Source organism: Phaenicophaeus curvirostris, chromosome 1, assembly GCF_032191515.1.
Source record: "Phaenicophaeus curvirostris isolate KB17595 chromosome 1, BPBGC_Pcur_1.0, whole genome shotgun sequence".
NCBI classification, from domain to species: Eukaryota; Metazoa; Chordata; class Aves; order Cuculiformes; family Cuculidae; genus Phaenicophaeus; species Phaenicophaeus curvirostris.
In genome coordinates this window covers 112041853-112060486 of record NC_091392.1, presented here as the reverse complement: position 1 = coordinate 112060486, position 18634 = coordinate 112041853, and the positions used below count along the sequence as shown (strand labels likewise).

The 18634-nt window shown below is 44.3% G+C and overlaps 1 protein-coding gene across 1 annotated transcript in view; it reads right to left on the bottom strand.

Annotated features, from left to right (window-relative positions):
- Nucleotides 1–9696: 9696 nt before the first annotated feature.
- EVA1C (eva-1 homolog C) overlaps nucleotides 9697–18634 on the bottom strand; it is a 40140-nt gene continuing 31202 nt past the window's right edge. The window contains exons 5-8 of the mRNA XM_069871253.1: nucleotides 16953–17096; nucleotides 12305–12376; nucleotides 11465–11554; nucleotides 9697–10227 (exon numbers count right to left, since the gene is read on the bottom strand). Coding sequence (XP_069727354.1) covers nucleotides 9839–10227; nucleotides 11465–11554; nucleotides 12305–12376; nucleotides 16953–17096 — 695 coding nt within the window. The 3' untranslated portion in view covers nucleotides 9697–9838. The remainder of the gene's footprint in view (nucleotides 10228–11464; nucleotides 11555–12304; nucleotides 12377–16952; nucleotides 17097–18634) is intronic.

Below are 18634 nucleotides of genomic sequence, written 5' to 3'. Positions count from 1 at the left end.
TTTACTTTCAGAAAAGTTTTGTATGCAGTAGTTTTTCTGGAATATCAAGTTTATGGTAACATTTTATTTACCAAAAATAATCAGGATGTGGGATTTTTCCAAGTCACAAAACTTCGAATATTTTATGTTTTAAAACTACTTGGAATTATTTCAATGTGTCAAGAAAATTTAGTGGATTTTGAAAGAATACCTTGTTCTACCACTCTAGCAGTTGAAAATAAGTGTCCTGTACAATTCTTTAGAGGTTTTTAACAATTTCTATAGCTGAAGGCTTTTTTCCTCATGTGCTTCTTTGCTGTCATCAAAGGGTGGATTGAAGAAAATCTGCCAAGCCTTAATATCACTGGAATTGTAGCAACCCACAGAGATGTGATGAATCTTCTTGATCCAGAACTGGGATTGGGAGCACTCAGTGAAATCATTATAAATTCACGAAATTCATTTATTTATAATGAAAGCTGTTAGTCACTTAGATCCAGCTCCTGATCAGTCCTATGGGTTAGAAGAGGCCCAGCTTGCCAGAGGTGTTGCTATGCCTTTTAAGGGCATTTCTGCAGATATAAAACCTCTTCCTCCTTTCCCCTCTCTTGCAATGGTCTTAGTGTGTTTCTTGGGGATGTGTACGAATGCTGTCTGAGGGCCCAAATTTCAAAACAGCTTCAGGAAAGTAATTATTTTGTTTGGGCAATTATATATATCTCCTTCAAAAAAGTCAAATGTCTATTTTATAGATTAATGACTTAGGGTTATTGCATATTTGTTTCCCTCTTTTCCAGTAATGTTCTAAATTATTCATGTCCTTTTGGCAGCCAGAAGAAAATGTAACCCTGTTTATAAGCTTCTAAAGCGAGTTCTGTGGCAACCTGGCACATTTTGTATCCAGGGCAGAATTATAACCCCAGGGTTCCCAAACTAAGTTCCTCCAGGGATCGCTTTGTTCCTGTTCTGCTTGTAACAACACTTCTGACCCCTCAAAATCTCATCTTTTCTGTTTAAGAAGCTAGCTGAGGACAGCCAGCTGTGCCATGTGATTTTTGTCTTGCTGACCTGGGAGGGACATTCCTGAAAGGTGGACTGACTGTAAACTACCTGGTCTAGAGTTCTGCTTCAGGATCAGGGATTACAATGTGACCTTACCTAGCAGCAACTATTTATTGTCATTTATGCACCCCAGTACTTATTAAGTTACTTTAGTCATAACTGCATTGAGATTAGGGGCCTTGGCAGGAAGCTTCCCAGATGTTTTGGATCAGTTATAATGAATGCTTGGAAATATCCAACTGAATCCCTCTTACAAATACAGCTTTCATCTTAGATTAGTATTATTCCAAGGAGTTTGTTCTGTGGGCTCCCAGTCCTGTAAATAACTGAAGTCATTGTTGGCTTTTGGCCATTTGATTTAACGTCCTTGATACCAGGGAAGTGTGCAATAGTGAAGGAGACAAAATGAAAGTAACATAAGCAGTAAAGTGTCTGTACTCCCCGGATCTCGCTCATTAAACCCTGCTGTACATCCATGGCTGCAAGTAACTGGTTTTCTGTGGCAAAACCCTAATGTGTTGTTAGTGCCTTGCTCCCAGCAGAGTTCTCTCTGCAGCTGGCCTATGTGTGAAAGGAGCCTGGGAAGCTTTATTGTGTCTCCAAGACTTGTTGAGAGTTACTATTTCAGTGAAAAAGAGACTTTTAAGTTACCGTTATATGGAAGATTCCGAGGGGGGCATTTGAACAGGACCTTTGATTGTGGTGCTTCTAATATTGTCATTTCCTCTCTAAAAGTGAGGGGAAATCAAGACATTAACACAGAAGAAACTCTGTTTTATTCTGCTTACCTTCGACTGCTGTTCACTGCTGTAATTGGCCCTTTTCTTCTTTAGCTGAGAAAACAGACTGTAGCATCAATGCTCTCCTGAGTTCTCACAACAGCTTCTGCAGATCTGCTGGATTCATTTGTTGTGGCTGGAGTTGAATGAAATTACTGGAGGCAGATGAAGGAGTACAAGAACAAAGAAAAGCCCGTGGATACTCGTATCTACTCTGATGAATTTGAGAATTATGAGATAAGAACACTGCACGTAGGTTTGCAAATGTGTGGAAGTGTTTTATCTTTCTTCTAAACTGTTTTATTTCTGGAAGTTTGATAGAAGACGTGCCCTCTTGAGAGAAAATCTGTGGTCTCTCAAAGGACACAGCAGAATGTTACTAAAATGTTTATTTTGTGGCCATATCACCATCCTGATTAATGGAAATTTATATTGTGTGTTGTGAGAGTTGCTAATGCCATTGTAATCCTTAATGTGCTATTGAAGTTGCCTTGATTAGGAGCGCAATGCGAAGCAAGACGCAGGCACTTGGTGCTGTGTGGACGTGGCTCCTGCATCGCTCCCTGCCCCGGGAGCACGGCTGCCGTCCTCCAGCTGTTCCCACTGTCACGCGCCAGCTCGGTGTGATGGGTGACAGGGTAGTGGTGGCCCAGGGTGCCTGCAGGCTGTCCCTTCCTTGCCCCTCAGCCCCAGCTGCACACACTGGGGGTGCAACTCTGCCTCCCCCAAACTCACGTTCCTACCTGCAGTGAGGGCTGTGCGTGTCCCCATCCCCTGCTCCAGGGAGTACAGGCTGTTCAGCAGCTACAGCGGGATTGTGCCGAGAATGAGGTGGTTTATAGCAAAAATAGGAAGTCTGGCATGTCCTCAAGGAAAAAGAAAAGGTGATTATTGTTTTATTCCAAGGGCTGTGTTTGTGAGAGCAGCTCTCAGCAAAGGATGAATAATACAGCCAAGTACTTGTAATGTTGCAGTTAAAAATCATGTGGGGATTTTATTGTCCTGATAATCCGCGTGCAGCTCCCACTCATGTTACGGTGGAAGGGTGTGTAGGCACCACAGTGAAAGCAGTGTGGTGTTTTACACCACCTCTGCTTTATCTCTCATATAAGTGACAGCTTCTCCATTTGAAGGATTCAGCCCATAATTGTCCTCAGCACTCCAGTCAGTTGTGAGTTTGCAGCTTTGTTTCTTCCTGTGTTTCCCTCCGGGCCTCATTCAGAAAAGGACATTTCATCTCTTTCCTGATGTGGGATTTTTCCGGGAACTCCATTTTAAATTTTCGTTATGGATAGATCAGCAGGGTAGTGACGTTACAATGTGGGAAAAAGGCTGTTGCAACTCTGCAGGCTGCTCCCAGGTGTGGTTAGAGCTGGCCACAGGCTCATGAAACAAGTTAGGTTGGGAGGACCTCTTGAGGGCTGCTGGTCCTACCACGCATTTGGAGCAGGACCTGGTTCTGAATTATATCCAGCTTCAAAACTAGGAAATATTGCTCAGGGTCCTGATTTTTCAACAGAAAAGCAAACAACAGGTAGCTCTGTCGTGCCTGGACCTACCAAGGTTTGCTACAGATTTTTATGTCCCAGCTGGTTGGCTCTTACTGCATGAAGATGTGAGCTCTGGATGACGCTTGCAAGCTTTTGCAGCTCCAGGAGACATTACCATTGTGTCTTGGTCTTAAAAAAACATGGTCTTAAAAATGCTATGGTCTTAAGAAATAGTCTGAGGGAGTTGTATAGGGCTGAGCCAGTGTTCACCCCGCTGGCATGCCAGTGATCCTCTACTGCTGTAATTCTTCTGCAACAGGGATCATTAATGGATAGTAACTAATGCACACGCACGCATGCACCCCAAATGCATATTTATCAGGTGCCGTGTTCATTTGACGGCACATTCCCAGAGTCTGTTGCCTGCCCAGCCTGTAACCGGAATGTCACCAGAGCTGTTTGCAACCTCAAGCTGGGATTTGTCCATTTCTCCACAAAAGACGTTGAATTTTCCAGAGCAGAAGTCTTATGAGGAGCAGCTGAGGGACCTGGGGCTGTTTAGCTTGGAGAAAAGAAGGCTGAAGGGAGACCTTATCACTGCCCACAACTGCCTGAAAGGAGGGTGTAGAGAGGTGGTTGTTGGTCTCTTCCCCCAAGTGACAAACAACAGGATAAGAGGAAACGGCTTCAAGTTGTGTCAGGGGAGGTTTAGACTGAATATTAGGAAAAGTTTCTCCCCCACAAATGTTGTCAAACACTGGAATGGGCTGCCCAGGGAAAGTAGTTGAGTTGCCATCCCTGGAGATATTTAAAAGATACGTAGATGTGGTGAATACGGACGTGGTGGACATCACAGTGCTAGGTTAAGGGTTGGACTTGATCTTAAAGATCCTTGCTAACCTAAATGATTCTGTGATTCTCTGATCACTTAGCCATGCATCTTGCGTCTTGTAGTCATTTTACCCCTGAGGCTTTCCAGCACACAGATAAAGCCAACTGGATGGTTTCCACGCTTGGTTTCCACTCCTTTGCTCCTTGCTTGCATAAAGCTTTGCTTTCCCAGGTTTTGCTTTCCCAGGTTGCTCTGGGCTCTGCCCTCACTGCAGCTCATCCCAGCCCTGCCCACATCTTCCTTCTCAGCCTCTCCCTCCGTCTGGCCACCCCAAGCAGCACGGTGCTGCCCCATCGATCACGGATGACTCCTTCAAAATTGCCAGGGATTTTTGGCCACAGTGTCATGCAAGCATTAGGCACCACAGCTGAGCGGCTGCTGATAAAAGGTGTGAGTTTTGGAAGAATTTATTTACTGCTTCCTGCAACCTCATCCAGGGATTATTCCTGGTGATAAGCTCTGGGTTATTTGAAAGGCAGGAGTGGGGAGTTAAACCAGCCACACCAGCACTGCACGTTGCCTTCTAGCAAGTTTAGGTGTGGATGCTTGGGTCACATAATTTTCAAATGCATGTTGTTCCCCAAACTGTGCAGGTAGCAGAAACCTGAAAGTTACATCCAGACCACTTGCAAGCTCTCCTTTGTCATGTTTTCTTCTCAGGCTTCTCTTCTGGGCAGTTGTATGGATTTTACTGCTGAAACTTCATCCTGCTGCTAGTCCCAAATGTCCTTCTCGTAGCGTTGCTGCTGCCTTACAGCACCCTCAATTATTTTTCTGCCCTTAGCCTGGAAATGAAGTAGATACTGGCTGGCTGCAGCATTTCTATTTCTTGGGTTTTTTTCAGTTTGCACATCCCACTAACAGATTTAGGACAACTCTCCATGGCCAGCTCTGTGCAAGGACAACTCTACATGGGGACAACTGTGACCCTAAGCCTAACCCAAGCCTAACTCCAAGCCTAACCCTGACTTTTATGGTTCCCCACAGAGAGTTGTCTCTGCAGAAAGCTGGCCATGGACACTTACCTGTGGAGAGTTCTTACGGTGGAGAGTTGTCCTGCAGAGAGCTGGCTGAAGAGACATGTGCCTTTTTTGCCACTAATAACCAGCCAAATCCGATTGCTTCTTACCATTGCTCCTGTTCCAGTAAAGCAGATCTGTCACTGATTTGAGCCTGGCTCGCTGTGCACACCATTTGTCTTTAATGGGCATATTTTGTGTTTTCCCATAAAACTGTGATTTGTGTGGGCTTAGGTCAGGTGAGTACATTCCCCGTTAATTTTCTGGTTTCTGTGCTGAATGCTTTTTCTGCATGGGATGTCAGTGCAGAAAGATTGAAACAATTCAGTGTCTGTTTCTTAATTTTTTTGTTGTTTTCAACCCTAACTTTCAGACCCTTGTGAACAGTAAACACTTGGGAATGAGGTGAACCACTAATTGATAGCTTTCCCTGATTAGACTTGGAAAGTTTATGCAAAAAGAATAAAATAGCAACCCAAAGTCAGGCTATAAATAGTTCAATCGAGGGAACATCTCCTCAGTGAAGCTCAGCCTCCCAGACTACAGCAAAAGTTGCTTTCCCCGCCCTGCTAAGTTACTTCTGGGGCTGGGGCTCACAATATGGCTTTGCCACCATGTCTGAGGACACATTTAAATAGGCATGCATTATTAAGCACATTTTTTTCTTTCTCAAAACACGTTCCAAGAAGCTTTAAACTGCTCCATATTGGGAAGCAGTCTCTTGTCTGGCACCCACAGAAATCTTTTACTGCCTGCCTGCAGCCCGTGGCAGCCGACAGGGAGGAAAATCAGGAAGGGGCTGGAGAGCAAGTCTTACAAGGAGCGGCTGAGAGAGCTGGGGTTGTTTAGCCTGGAGAAGAGGAGGCTGAGGGGAGACCTCATTGCTCTCTACAACTACCTGAAAGGAGGTTGTAGAGAGGAGGGTGCTGGCCTCTTCTCCCAAGTGACAGGGGACAGGACAAGAGGGAATGGCCTCAAGCTCCGCCAGGGGAGGTTCAGGCTTGACATCAGGAAAAAATATTTCACAGAAAGGGTCATTGGGCACTGGCAGAGGCTGCCCAGGGAGGTGGTTGAGTCACCTTCCCTGGAGGTGTTTAAAAGACAGGTGGATGAGGTGCTGAGGGTCATGGTTTAGTGTTTGATAGGAATAGTTGGACTCAATGAGCCAGTGGGTCCTTTCCAACCTGGTGATTCTGTGATTCTATGAAGAAATCTGGTCTATTAAGTAATTTACAGGCAAATATGCAAAGGTAACAGATAAATTGCTAATCTTCACTTGGTTATAAAGGTGGGTTTTTTTCCCTCTCCAGTGCTACAAAGTAGATGAGAGAACCGGGAGGTGGGAGAAGTGAAGTATTTTGCTGTTTTGCTGCAAGGAAGGGACTAATCTCTAAGTTGCCGATCGATTTCTGCCATTTCAGTTGCTTCACCACCAGGAACAAGCACCCATTGTTTTCAGCATGGAACCCCAAAGCAGGACTATCAAATGGAAGACGTGCATGGACAAAGTGAACAGAACAACAGGAAGAGGATCCGTGGTGCCCAGTGACAGGCCCAGAAGCATTGGGAACAATGTGAAACACACGAGGCTCTGTCTGAACATCAAGAAACTCACTTTTTCTGTGAGGGTGACGGATACTGGCACAGGTTGCACACAGGGACTGTGGAATCTCCACCCTTGGAGATATTCAGAAGCCATCTGGACATGGTCCTGGGCCGGCTCTGGGTGGCTCTGCTGGAGTAGGGGTGTTGGACTGGTGTTGGCCTTCCAGCCTCAGCCAGTCTGTGACCCTGTGGCCACCCCTAGAACACGCTGATTTTACCTAGGCTTGAGCAAAGCCAAAGTCTGGTAGAAAGACTAACTCCTAGGCTTTGTTATAATGTCAGCTGCAGGACTAAAACCTCACAGGGGCTTGCAGATAAAGACTGAGGAAAGAAAACACACCAATTCCAGTGAGCATGGACATTAACTGCTGGACAGATAACTTCCAAAATGGATCAGCTGGAGATCAGCTGGCCTGCGGGGCCCAGGCTCTGCAGAGGGGTTTTCTCTGGGGCTCAGCATTCTGAGGAGACAGCCAGAGCAGGGCTGGGCGCTGGGGAAGGGGCAGTCCCCGGAGCCCCTTGCTGCGCACTGGAGCCCAGCCCACTCTCTGCAATGGAACGGTGGCCTCTTCTTAGGGTCAATAAGAGGAATAATATCAATTTTTTTTACTGGTTATGGTTTGTCAGCCGGGGGAATTGTTGGGACGTAGGTCTTTCTTTCTGATGAGGAAATGGGTGGCTCCTGCCCCCATGAGTCAGGAGGAAAGAGCCAGCTCCTGGCCAGAGCTGTCCCACACCTACCCTCAGGGCTGGCGGAAAGAAAACCTGTTTTCTTCCACCCTCAGGACATGTTTTTGTCCCAGATCAAAACGTATTTGTCAATATTGTGCAATGGCACCGGCTACAATGACGTTCTATTGGAAAGGGGGAAGAGTTGAATCCCAGCTGGCATCAGCCAGGCTCCCGAGCTGTGCCGAGCGTTTCACGCGGTTCCCCAGTGCCATGGGTGACCTAAGCTCTCCGCCCGTCTCTTCAGCCTCTCTTCCTTCCGCTGATAGGATGCTAATCACTGCTGAGATTTTTCCAGTTGAGCACGGGATTGTGCCTTAGTCATCTGAGCAAGCCCCCTTCCTCCCTTCAAAGTTTTCCCATGCTTAATTCAACTATGTATCCAGTAGGAAATGACAAGTCATGCAATTTCTTTTCTTTCCAAGTGTTTCATACTACTTCACTCTACCTAGACGTACAGCGTCTGAGCGGGAAAGCACAATGAACTCACAAAATATTAACATCAGGAAGTGACATTTTTCCTCCCTTTGTTCGGTAAATTCCCAATGGACTGCAGTTAAAATATTGGAGACACTTTACTTAAAGACAGGAAGGTTGTGTTTTCTACTTAGATTCATTTCTGATCTAATTTTCTGTCTGCCTGAAACAAAATTTTACTAGTCTGCATAATTTTCAAGTGCAGATTGTGAATTTATGAAAAAAAAAAATCTTGAGAATATAAGCTCCAATCAAGTGCTGGCTCTAAACCGTGCTTTAATATCAGAAAAATTAACACAGCATTTCACTTACGAAGTAGTTTTCTTAGTATGTGTTGACTTCAAGTGTCTTTTTTTGAGATGTGTGCTTCAGAACCCAGCCAGCATCAGTGGCAGCAGAATTACGTGTTAGGCAGGTATCTTCTGATGGTTTTAATGGTGACCTCATTGCTCTCTACAACTACCTGAAAGGAGGTTGTGGAGAGGAGGGAGCTGGCCTCTTTTCCCAAGTGACAGGGGACAGGACAAGAGGGAATGGCCTCAAGCTCTGCCAGGGGAGGTTCAGGCTGGACATTAGGAAAAAACTTTTCACAGAAAGGGTCATTGGGCACTGGAACAGGCTGCCCAGGGAGGTGGTTGATTCACCTTCCCTGGAGGTGTTTTAAAGACGGGTGGATGAGGTGCTGAGGGGCATGGTTTAGTGATTGATGGGAATGGTTGGACTCAATGATCTGTTAGGTCTTTTCCAACCTGGTGATTCTATGATTCTATGATTCTTCTCCTTAATGACAAGGTAATGAAAATAAAGCGCAGACCAATTTTTGTCCTTATGTCCATGATTCAGGAGCTAAGAGTTAGCCTTATTCTATTGAAAAAGAAGCTGTAGACTCCAAGAACTACTGTGAAATCCCTGCACACTGAAGTGTGTCTGACTTCAGCTGCTATTATGTTACCATCAAGAGGACTGCTCCTAAGGAAACCAATTCTCAAATCCAGAAAAATTGCACTGAAATACCAGACGCTTCCTTGCAGGTCACTTCTGAGACCTCCCAGCCCAGCGAGAGACCCTTCTTTCATGTCTCCTAAGTAACTGCATCAGGACTCAAGTAAGCTGAATTTAACTCTCTTGTAATCAGGATCACTGTTATGGCAGGAATGGTTGGGTTAATGAAACAGCAGAAAAGCTTCAAGAACCTGTGTTCTGTTTTGCTTTGTCCTTCTCACTCATATGAATAATACTCATATTTCTCATCAACAGAGCAAGTTCTCATGTAACTGATGAGCTCCAACACACCAAGCGGTTACACGTCTCATTTCCTAATGCAGATATTTCTCCATGTTATGCAGCTTAAATAGAATCATAGAATAGTTTGGGTTGGAAGGGACCTTAAATATCATCTAGTTCCAACACCCCTGCCATGGGCAGGAACACCTCCCACTAGATCAGGTTACCCAAGGCCCCATCCAACCTGCCCTTAAACACCTCCAGGGATGGGGCAGCCACAGCTTCCCTGGGCAAATAGTTTTGTTCTTTTTTAATATTCCTTAGACTGCCTATGGAAACTGATCCCAAATTACAGTGAAAAGTAATCCATAACATGACACAACATAAAATTATGAAAACTTGTAAAGGCGATTTTCACAGAATGATTTACAGACAGTCAAGGATTTCAAACTCTCCTTTTATTGCATATATTTATTCTGACTTTACAAATAATTATATGCACTGATACAAATGTTCCTTCACAGAAGGTACATTTCTTTTTAAAAAAAAAAAAGGGCTAGGGCGTCATCCAAAATAAGCCATTTATTGTTCGTTAATATAAAACGTATTCATATTTCTAGGAGGTGTCATATCCAAACCACTGTTCATCCAAATTTCTTGTATGATCTGCTCCCTGCGCTCTATCCTTTCGGCCAGTTCTGCTGCCTCTGCTGAATTATAGCCTGAGTAAGAAGGTGTGTAAAGTCCCGCTATTTCATCCTGGGCGTCTGAATTGGAGGAATCTTCCTCCTCCTCCTCGTTTTCACTGTTCTCGTACGCGCCGTCACTTTCTGGCACTAACTGCTCCTTCTTCCTGTGCGATTTCTGGAAGTCATTTGAGCATGACGTGCGGATCACCAGAGCGCACAGCGTGAAGAGTAATCCCACACAAACGCTGGACAAAAACAGGAGACCAGCTCTTTCAGGGTGATCTGAAACGAGAACGCCAGCACTTAAAACACTTTAGAAACTCTGCCAAAGCCCAGCTACAAAAAAAGTCAGCTGCCACTTCCGAAGTGCCCACATTACGTAGCTGTAACGCCGTGGGGTACTTGAGGGGACTGAGGTTGTGGGGAGGCTTTTTATGTCACACACTGAAACCACCCTGCACTCGCAGTCTGAAGGCTTCTCTGCCTCTTCAAATTACTGTGCAAAAATCCAAGCCTCTTAATATCATTATAAAATTACAACACTGTCCCATCTTTTTATTAGCAGCTTGCTGGCTTTCTCAACCAGCTACCAGGAGCATAGCCCTTTATTTTCCAGCCTTTTCCTCATGAAGAGGGAGAATGAGAAAAGCAGCTCTGTGCTTTGTGGAGCGATGACAGCATCTCCAGGCCAGGCTGGGTAGGGAGCATTTGTCTGCCTTGACATAGTCTGAGATGACTTCTCAGTATAGCAAAACGTGAGACAAATGTGGAAATGGCCTTTCTTGATGGGTTGTAAAATCCAACCCTGACTGCTTGGGGTGTTGCTGAGAGGGCTCAAGGGTGGTGGGAGCTGCAGCTTGGGGAGAGCTGCTGGTGCTGGAGGAAGGGGCAGTATCTGTCTTGCTGGGCCAAGAGCCGCACACTGGTTGTAGGATAATGCTCGACAGCTGTGTGGTTCTTGCCATTTTCTAGAACAGCAGCAATTCTAGCTCTGGAATCGCTTCTCAACATCAGCCTTTGCTCACTTCCAAAATTCATCACTTCTCCTGCAGTGTTTGAGATTTGTTGATCATGAATTTGCCTAAACAAAAGCTGCCTCAAGTGTTGCAATGTCACAAAAAAAACCCTGCCATGTCCCATAACAGAGATGGCTGGGTTTGCGTTTGCTTTTTTCCAGTGCTTCTCAATGATCCTTATATGTATGCAAACCAACATTTCCAAAAATGGATGTCTCCGGCGCTGCTCCCAGATCAGGACCAGGTTTTCAGTGAACAACCGACAGTCCCCATTGAAAATATTCCTTATAAAAAGTCTTGGCTGGAGTCTGGATCCTTCAAAATGGAAAATATTCTATAAATATCAATTATGCTGCTATTGTCCCATCCCCAAGACTGTGATTACATTGCAATAATACTGTTACTATAAACATGGGATTACCAGTTGTGACCTTCTGAGGTGATTCCCCCCTTTTCCCAAAATGCCAAAAACTAATGAACCAATCTCAGCCTCATTTTCCTACCTCTAATGTATGCAAATGTAGCCAAGAAGTGGCTAACAAAAGTTCCATCTTTCTTTGGAAGTCTTGACTCCTTTGGATCAAGGTCAACACCTGTGACAGGAAGAGAGAAAGCAAATTCAATCGCATCGCAGATGATGAAGCTGCTAAGCTGATACCAATACAATAACTTCTGGACTTCCAAGCCTGTCTAAAACAGAGGCAGCCTAGCGCTGTGCGGTAAGAAACCTGCAGAACATTAGACCAAACAAAGTTTGATAAACAAAAAAAAATTACAGAAATAAAGTATAAATAACAAAATATTGAAAATATGGAATGACTATAAAGTGGAAAAATTATTTAAGAGCCTGTTACCAAGTGAAACCGCCTGCCTATTCCTATTAAGCTTTCTGAAATAATTATTTCCATTAAGCTTCACAGCTCTCAAATGGACCTCCCAGCCCAATCACTGCAGTACACTCCCATTATTGGTGACAGCAAATCCACATTAGCCACATCATTAATTTGATTATCCCTCAAGAAGAGCAGGTGTTGGCATAACCCATCCTGAAACAACTACAGTTTCACTTTTACTCTTTGTGTGGTTCAAGCACAGCAGTTACGGGTAGGTCTGGACGGGTCACTTGTTTTGCAGAGTTGCTGTGACAGCAGGACTGTGCTGGCACAGGTCTCATCCCACTCCCAGCCTGTTGCGCTTCCATCCGAGGAGAGAAGCAGCTATTTCAGTAGGGTTTCCATTACTTTTGTACCACCTCCCTCGCACCAACCTCTGCATTGGGAAAACGTCCTATTTCAATCAAAGACAATGGAGAGCAGCAAACCATATTTTTTGATGGTACGTACCATCGTTCTGCTTGATGGAAGATTTGTTGTCAGGGACCAGGGGGTTGACAGCCGTAAGGATAAATTTAGGAACTGAAAAACAATGAAAGAAAATTTACTGTTAGTTTCAGGAACCGGATCCTCAGTTAATTATGAATCCAAAGCTAACCCCATTTTTTTAATTGGTTTTCTGATGTTTGTACTGAAGGGATCAGAGCAGGTGGCTCCACTGCTCAGAGACAGGGGTGGGTGGCTGCATCTGGAGCCACTGCAGGCAAATGCCAGCCCTAGGGCTGCTACTGCTGCATGGCCTTTAGTTTTACTACCCTAGTAATGCTCTAACCCCAACAGCTGGCAAATGCTGGGTCTTGCATGAAGAGGAGCCTCAGGAGAAAGGCTGGGCTCGGTGACATGTCCTCCTCCTTCTACCACCCATCCATCTGGTGCACCAGGAGGTACGGCACTGGGTTACTGTGGCATGAGATAGTGGCAAAGAGCACACTGCTGACAGGATTAGCACGGGAGGGAAGGAAAAGAAGGTCCTAAGGGGAATAAAGTAACTGGAAGGAAGACTGAAAGGAAGGTGGAGTCAGGATGGAAGGTAGAAAAGGGCAAGTACAGCAGGCAGAGTGAGCCTGAGGCAGGGGATAAGCAGCTAGAGAGCCAATAATTTTCCCCTAAAGATCAGTGAGACACCACAGGGGACAGATAACGCTGCAATTTCTTGCCAGGGACTAGTAAGGGCAGCTCTGGACCTACGACTGGATTCTCACACCAGCCCCAGCTCCAGAAACATCAATGCAGCTGCATACAGAACAGGGATGTGCCCCCTCGTTTTCCATCCCAAAAGGGGTGTGCCAATCAGTGGATAGGAGACAAAATTGGCCTACTAATTCAGGACAGGACTGCAGTCAGATGCTAAACTGCATCTAGATACTGTTTTTTTGATGAGGATAATTCACTGTAACTTTCAGAGAAATGTTTATGGTCTTCTGTGATATCCTCTGCAAAGCCTCTGAGACAAACAGCCACGAAGGAGGAAGGTGCTCAGGATGGGAAGAGATGCGGTGGGTGGGAGTGGGCTGCGTCCTTCTCATTTCATGATTTTTTTCCCTTGATAGGCTTTCACGCTTTTCTTCAAATAATTAAGAGCTAAAAGCAGGTGCATTGTGCAGACATTTTGAGTTCATATATTCTGTTAGCCAAATGCATCCTTCAGATACCCAGATCTTGGCACCTGCTCCCTGTACTATGTGAAGGTAGACTGATTGATTTTCAGGCTGATGTGAAGGGGGGAAATAAAAGGCAGAAGTTTCAGGTATGAAGCTCACCTTTGTCCCACACAGAAACATTTGCCAATAAATAGTGCTAAGGAAAGTTAAATGGAACAGAAGAGACCAAGTTTTGGGGCTTAGCATAGTTTTCATTTGAAAAACAACTAAAAATAGCACTTCTTTCTAAGCAGAATTTTTCTTTCTCTGTGGGCTCAAAGTCAGATCTGTTTCTTTTCCCGACGAAGGAATTTTTTTGAACTTTTAGCTCCTGTTTGCAATAGAAGGCCAACAGAGAGGGAGAATGAGCTCATTTCTATTTTGGCTTGTACCTCATCATCATTCTCAAGTGCCTTCCAGCAGCAGAGTGTTTTTGTTTGTTGGTGTGTGAGGCAGACAGGGAGAAGGCTGGTTTGGTTTCAGACTGCACTCTGTATTTGCAGAGGTCTAGCTGTTATGAACAATGTGCATGTGTTAGCAACAACATCTTGGGAGGATGTACAGTCCCCAGCGCCTTCGCGTGACCTGAAGCTCCTGTCACACGATCTGGTGCCCGGGAAGGTGCTTCTTCACCTGTGCTGATGTTCCTCCTGTTCTCTTCCCAGAGAGAACTTCCCAGGGTTTTGCTTGCTGCAGGACTGAATCATTTCCTCCTGTCTTCCTATCAGGTTTGAATGGCTAGTTAACTTGCCATTCAAATACCTGTTGTAGGGGAAGACTTAATTCAAAATGGCACGGACAAAAAAAAGCTCCTGACTGCTTGCATTGCTTATTTTTGTTTTGGCTTCTTTTCAGACACAACGACTGGATACAACTAGGATAGGCTGCATCAAGTCACTAAACAGAACCACTGGCACTAGCATGAGGAATTTTTATCAAGATAATCACATCTATGCTACAACTCGTGCCAGCACAACTTTGTCAAGTAGGGTTGGAGTCAGTCACCTACCGCAGCTGCCGAAGCAGCCCACGGATAGATTTTTAATGGCACGCAAGGAGTGCAGATATGACGCAGGGCATCAGGATCTGGGTTTCCTGAGAGAGGCTCCTTGAAGCCCAGCCTCAGCAAGACCCAGGAGATGCCATCCCTGCAGACATAAGATGATGCTGACCAGGTCATAGGGGGCAATGAGACTTCAAGAAACCAGCACCTCCTGGCTCCTGCTAAGTTTTTACTAGCAGCAATTAAACACATAAATAAATACGCAGCCAGACACACTAGATCTAAATGGTTGATGACCACTGAGGTGGGAGTATGATTTTTTTCACATTCCTGACCATGATGGAAATAGTTTCAAGTGTGGCACAGCCCTCATAGAACACTGTCTAACCTGCTGCCCTCCTGTCACTTCAGGGACAGGCCTATTTACCTCAGCTTGGAAATCAACAGATTATCAGCGATCTTCCAGTGAGGGGAAAGAATGTAAAATGTCATTCTGGAATATGCCCAAAGTCTTTTCATGTTCATTAGATGATCTGTATAATGATTAGACCTGCAAATCATTGGCTAATGCTTCAGACTGCACAGCTCAGTAGGATTTGGCAGAAGAAAAAGTCTTCAAAATGTGCCAGCAACACACAAGAACACTATTTACTACCCACGTGTTTTTGCAAAACCACTTTACTACATAACAGAATGCATAACCTCACAACAAACAAACATAGACTGGTTTTCTAGTACGTAGATGTGAAAGAAAACAATCTGTTATAATTACCCTTACTCTAATGAAAGGGAATTCCATTAACTCATTCATAAAGTTACTACAGCACAAAGGCAACTGCACAATAACATAACGCATTAGTGCAAAGGCAGATCTTCAGCTGTCTTCGCCAATATAAAGATAAATTACTGCAGTGCCTCTCACCTGTCAACTAACTCACGGGGAGACTGAAAATCTCACACGCCAGCAAGAATGCAGCATGGGCTCATTTTCTTCTGATCTTCAGTTACGCAGTGATGTGGTAATCAATCCTACACTGCTATTCCCAAAAGAACGTCTCAGATAACCTGTGCCCTTTGACCACTACTCACTAGAGATGCAGAGAAAGGACTCTATGATACGTCCCCACAAAGTTTTACAGCTGTGACTCCCTACAGAAGAGAAAAGGGCCAGGAAGGAACAGGGCCAGCAGCTTTCCAAGCGGTGCACAGTAAGCAGAGTGGTAACTCGGTGAAAAAGCTTTCACACATCCTCTGGTTGAAGCAGAGGTACGTGAGAGACAACCACTCCTGACCCTCACAGTTCCACCCTGCAGTAAGCCAGCTGCAGAAAGCAGAGGCTGAGGAAATCTGTTTGAGGCTTAAGAGACAAACAGAGCCATTCCTAAACATGTGCAATACCAAAATTAGGTGCTACATTAAAGTTCTGCAACCACTTTTCTCTCACCTCTGTTGGTATTACACTTTCTGTCCCATGACCTTTGCTTTTAAGAAAAAGAATTGTATGGAATTTGGCTTTTGCCTGATGTGAATTTATTAGTCTGTGGTAAAGAACACGGAAAGCTGTTCCCTCTTGTCTGAGGAATAAGCTGAAGCAGGCTTCAGTCCTGCAAGGGATGTATAACCTCAAACCTTTACTTTTAGTGTGATTTTGCCCACGAGAAAGGAAATCCCTCTGCAGGCCTGAAGGCTGTAGGTGTGCTCATGTGAATCAGATTTCAGCACTAGGCTAGTACACAGTGCTTCAGTTATGCTGGACTGATTTACTTGCACTGATGGCAGCCAATGCCAGGTTATGTTTCCTAGCTCTGTTTCATGTGAATTCTGTAGAACAGACTCTTATTTTGATAGTGTTTCTCAAAATATTAAAACACATACTTTATATTATCTATAAACATATTAAAAATAAATAATATATACAAAAATAAATGAATGAATAAATAAATATTAAACCATATACTTTATATATATCTAAGGGTAGATTTAGATTAGATAATAAGTAGATATTATTTACTGTGGGGGTAGTGAGGCACTGGCACAGGTTGCCTAGGGAAGCTGTGGCTACCCCATCCTGGAGGTGTTCAAGGCCAGGTTGGATGAGGCTTTGAGCAACCTGATCCAGTGGAAGGTGTCCCTGGTCTTGGCAGGGGGATTGGAACTGGATGGTCTTTAAGGTCCTTTTCGACCCAAACCATTCTGTGACTCTACAATGTTTCATTGTCAAATGCATTTTAACAATTAAAAAAACCAACACTTCAAGGGTTTACACTAGGTGTGACTCTGCCCATGGGATTGTTCACATATTTGGGATATTCTTGACGGCTATGTCACAAACATTTATGTTTAAAGGAAGGGGTGATTTAGGAAGCATCTGTGTGTCCATATGTGTGCACCATGTGTCACTGTTTTGCTCTGCAAGCAGAAAACGATCTTAAAACGATGATGCATTTGCTCTTACCACATGCATAGCTGACATTAAGGTATTTTGTCACTCCAGGTAAGCACGGACTTCCAAACTCCCGGCTAGTAACAATGATTTTGCATCTCTGCTTCCCATAGCACCTTTTCGATAAAACTTCTAGTGCTGTGTAAGACAAACAGTCTGAAAGAAAAATACATACAATAAATATACATCACTGCTCTTATCAGAAATAACAACTGCTGCATGCATGACTATAAATACAAATCTGCTATTGATTTCAGGCACATGTTTGTCTAAGCAGAACGTCAGAATGAAACATTAGGATTTGTTAATGCAAGGAAGTCAGTGTGCAGTGAAAATGTGAACTTGCAGCAAGCTAACTACCTCATGCTGACTTCCAGGTGTGTGATCTGGTTGCAGTAAGATTCATGTCAACCTCCAAACGAGGTGCCCAGTGTAAGTTACCTATGCTACCCTCATGATGACTTGGAAAAACCAATCACATCCTAATACCTCTCCACCTATTCCATCTCAAGAGGAGTGTGGAGATAAAGCAAGACGCAATGCTGTTTGCAGGCCTCTCTCCCTGTGATTTTGATGATGATTTGTGATTTGATCATACTGAGATGATTCGTCTGGATGCCTAATTTCAGGTCAAGCCAGGCAAGATCAATTTTTGTGTGCCACAACAAGGGCTACAGTGAAGTCTGCTGCATTAAAGGTAGCTTTTAATTTATTATGCCTGTAGCTAGTAAGAGCCATTCTGCCATGGTAAAGAGATCAGAATAGGCTCAGTGCTTAACTAGGGAAACATTTGGCTTCTTCCTCCCATACCAAATTTCAGGCTGTTCTAATAAGGCTGCCACCACAAGCCAAGTTTGCATGCCTAAAGCAACCTCAACGGTACCTCCACTGCACTGCCTTCATGCCCTAATTACATGAGGTAACCCACACAATTTTCAAAACCTGACTTTCTGAAGAGAATCCAGGCTGTTCAACCTCTCCATGTGGACTGGGGATGAAGCATGCACCATATGAGAAAAACTGCCTTGCTAATCTCTACACCTGGAGCTGGGATTTCTTTATTCAAGACTTACAACTTCTACCTCAATTTATAAAAAAATAAAACTTGATTAGCAGGATTTTGCACTGATGCATGACACAATTTGAGTGGGAAAGTTTGTGTCAGGCAAAGTTTCAAAAAACTGCTTTAAAAAAAGAATGTCTTTATATATAATTAAATTGCCAGCATACACATGTGCTAAACTCCAAGCCACAAAGCAAAAACACCCCTCAGTTTTGGTTTCTAAACAGAAAGTATGCAGAAAGGACATGTCTGGAGTATATAACACATTTCTGCAGCTGTCTGTTTCCAGTCAGCACCACCACATGTATTTTGTGACTTTGTGTGGATGACAGGTGTTTCTTACTCTAGTCTTCCGAGGTAGAGACATTCTAGAAGTCTGGAAACATATTTGGGCATTAAACCAGCCCTTCTTCCTATAATAAAACCCAAGACAAGGACAACATCTTGTTACCTTCCAACTGCTGAAGCTCATTTGTGCCCCTTTAGAGGAAGGAGAAACAGTGCTTGCAGTGAGACTCCAAAGGTTTCCTGAATCAGTCTTGCTTGGAAAGAAAGGGGGTGTTTGAGATTGGAGTTCTTGACGAAGAAGATTCACCCTTAATATGTGAAAATGGGGCAGATTTATGATTTT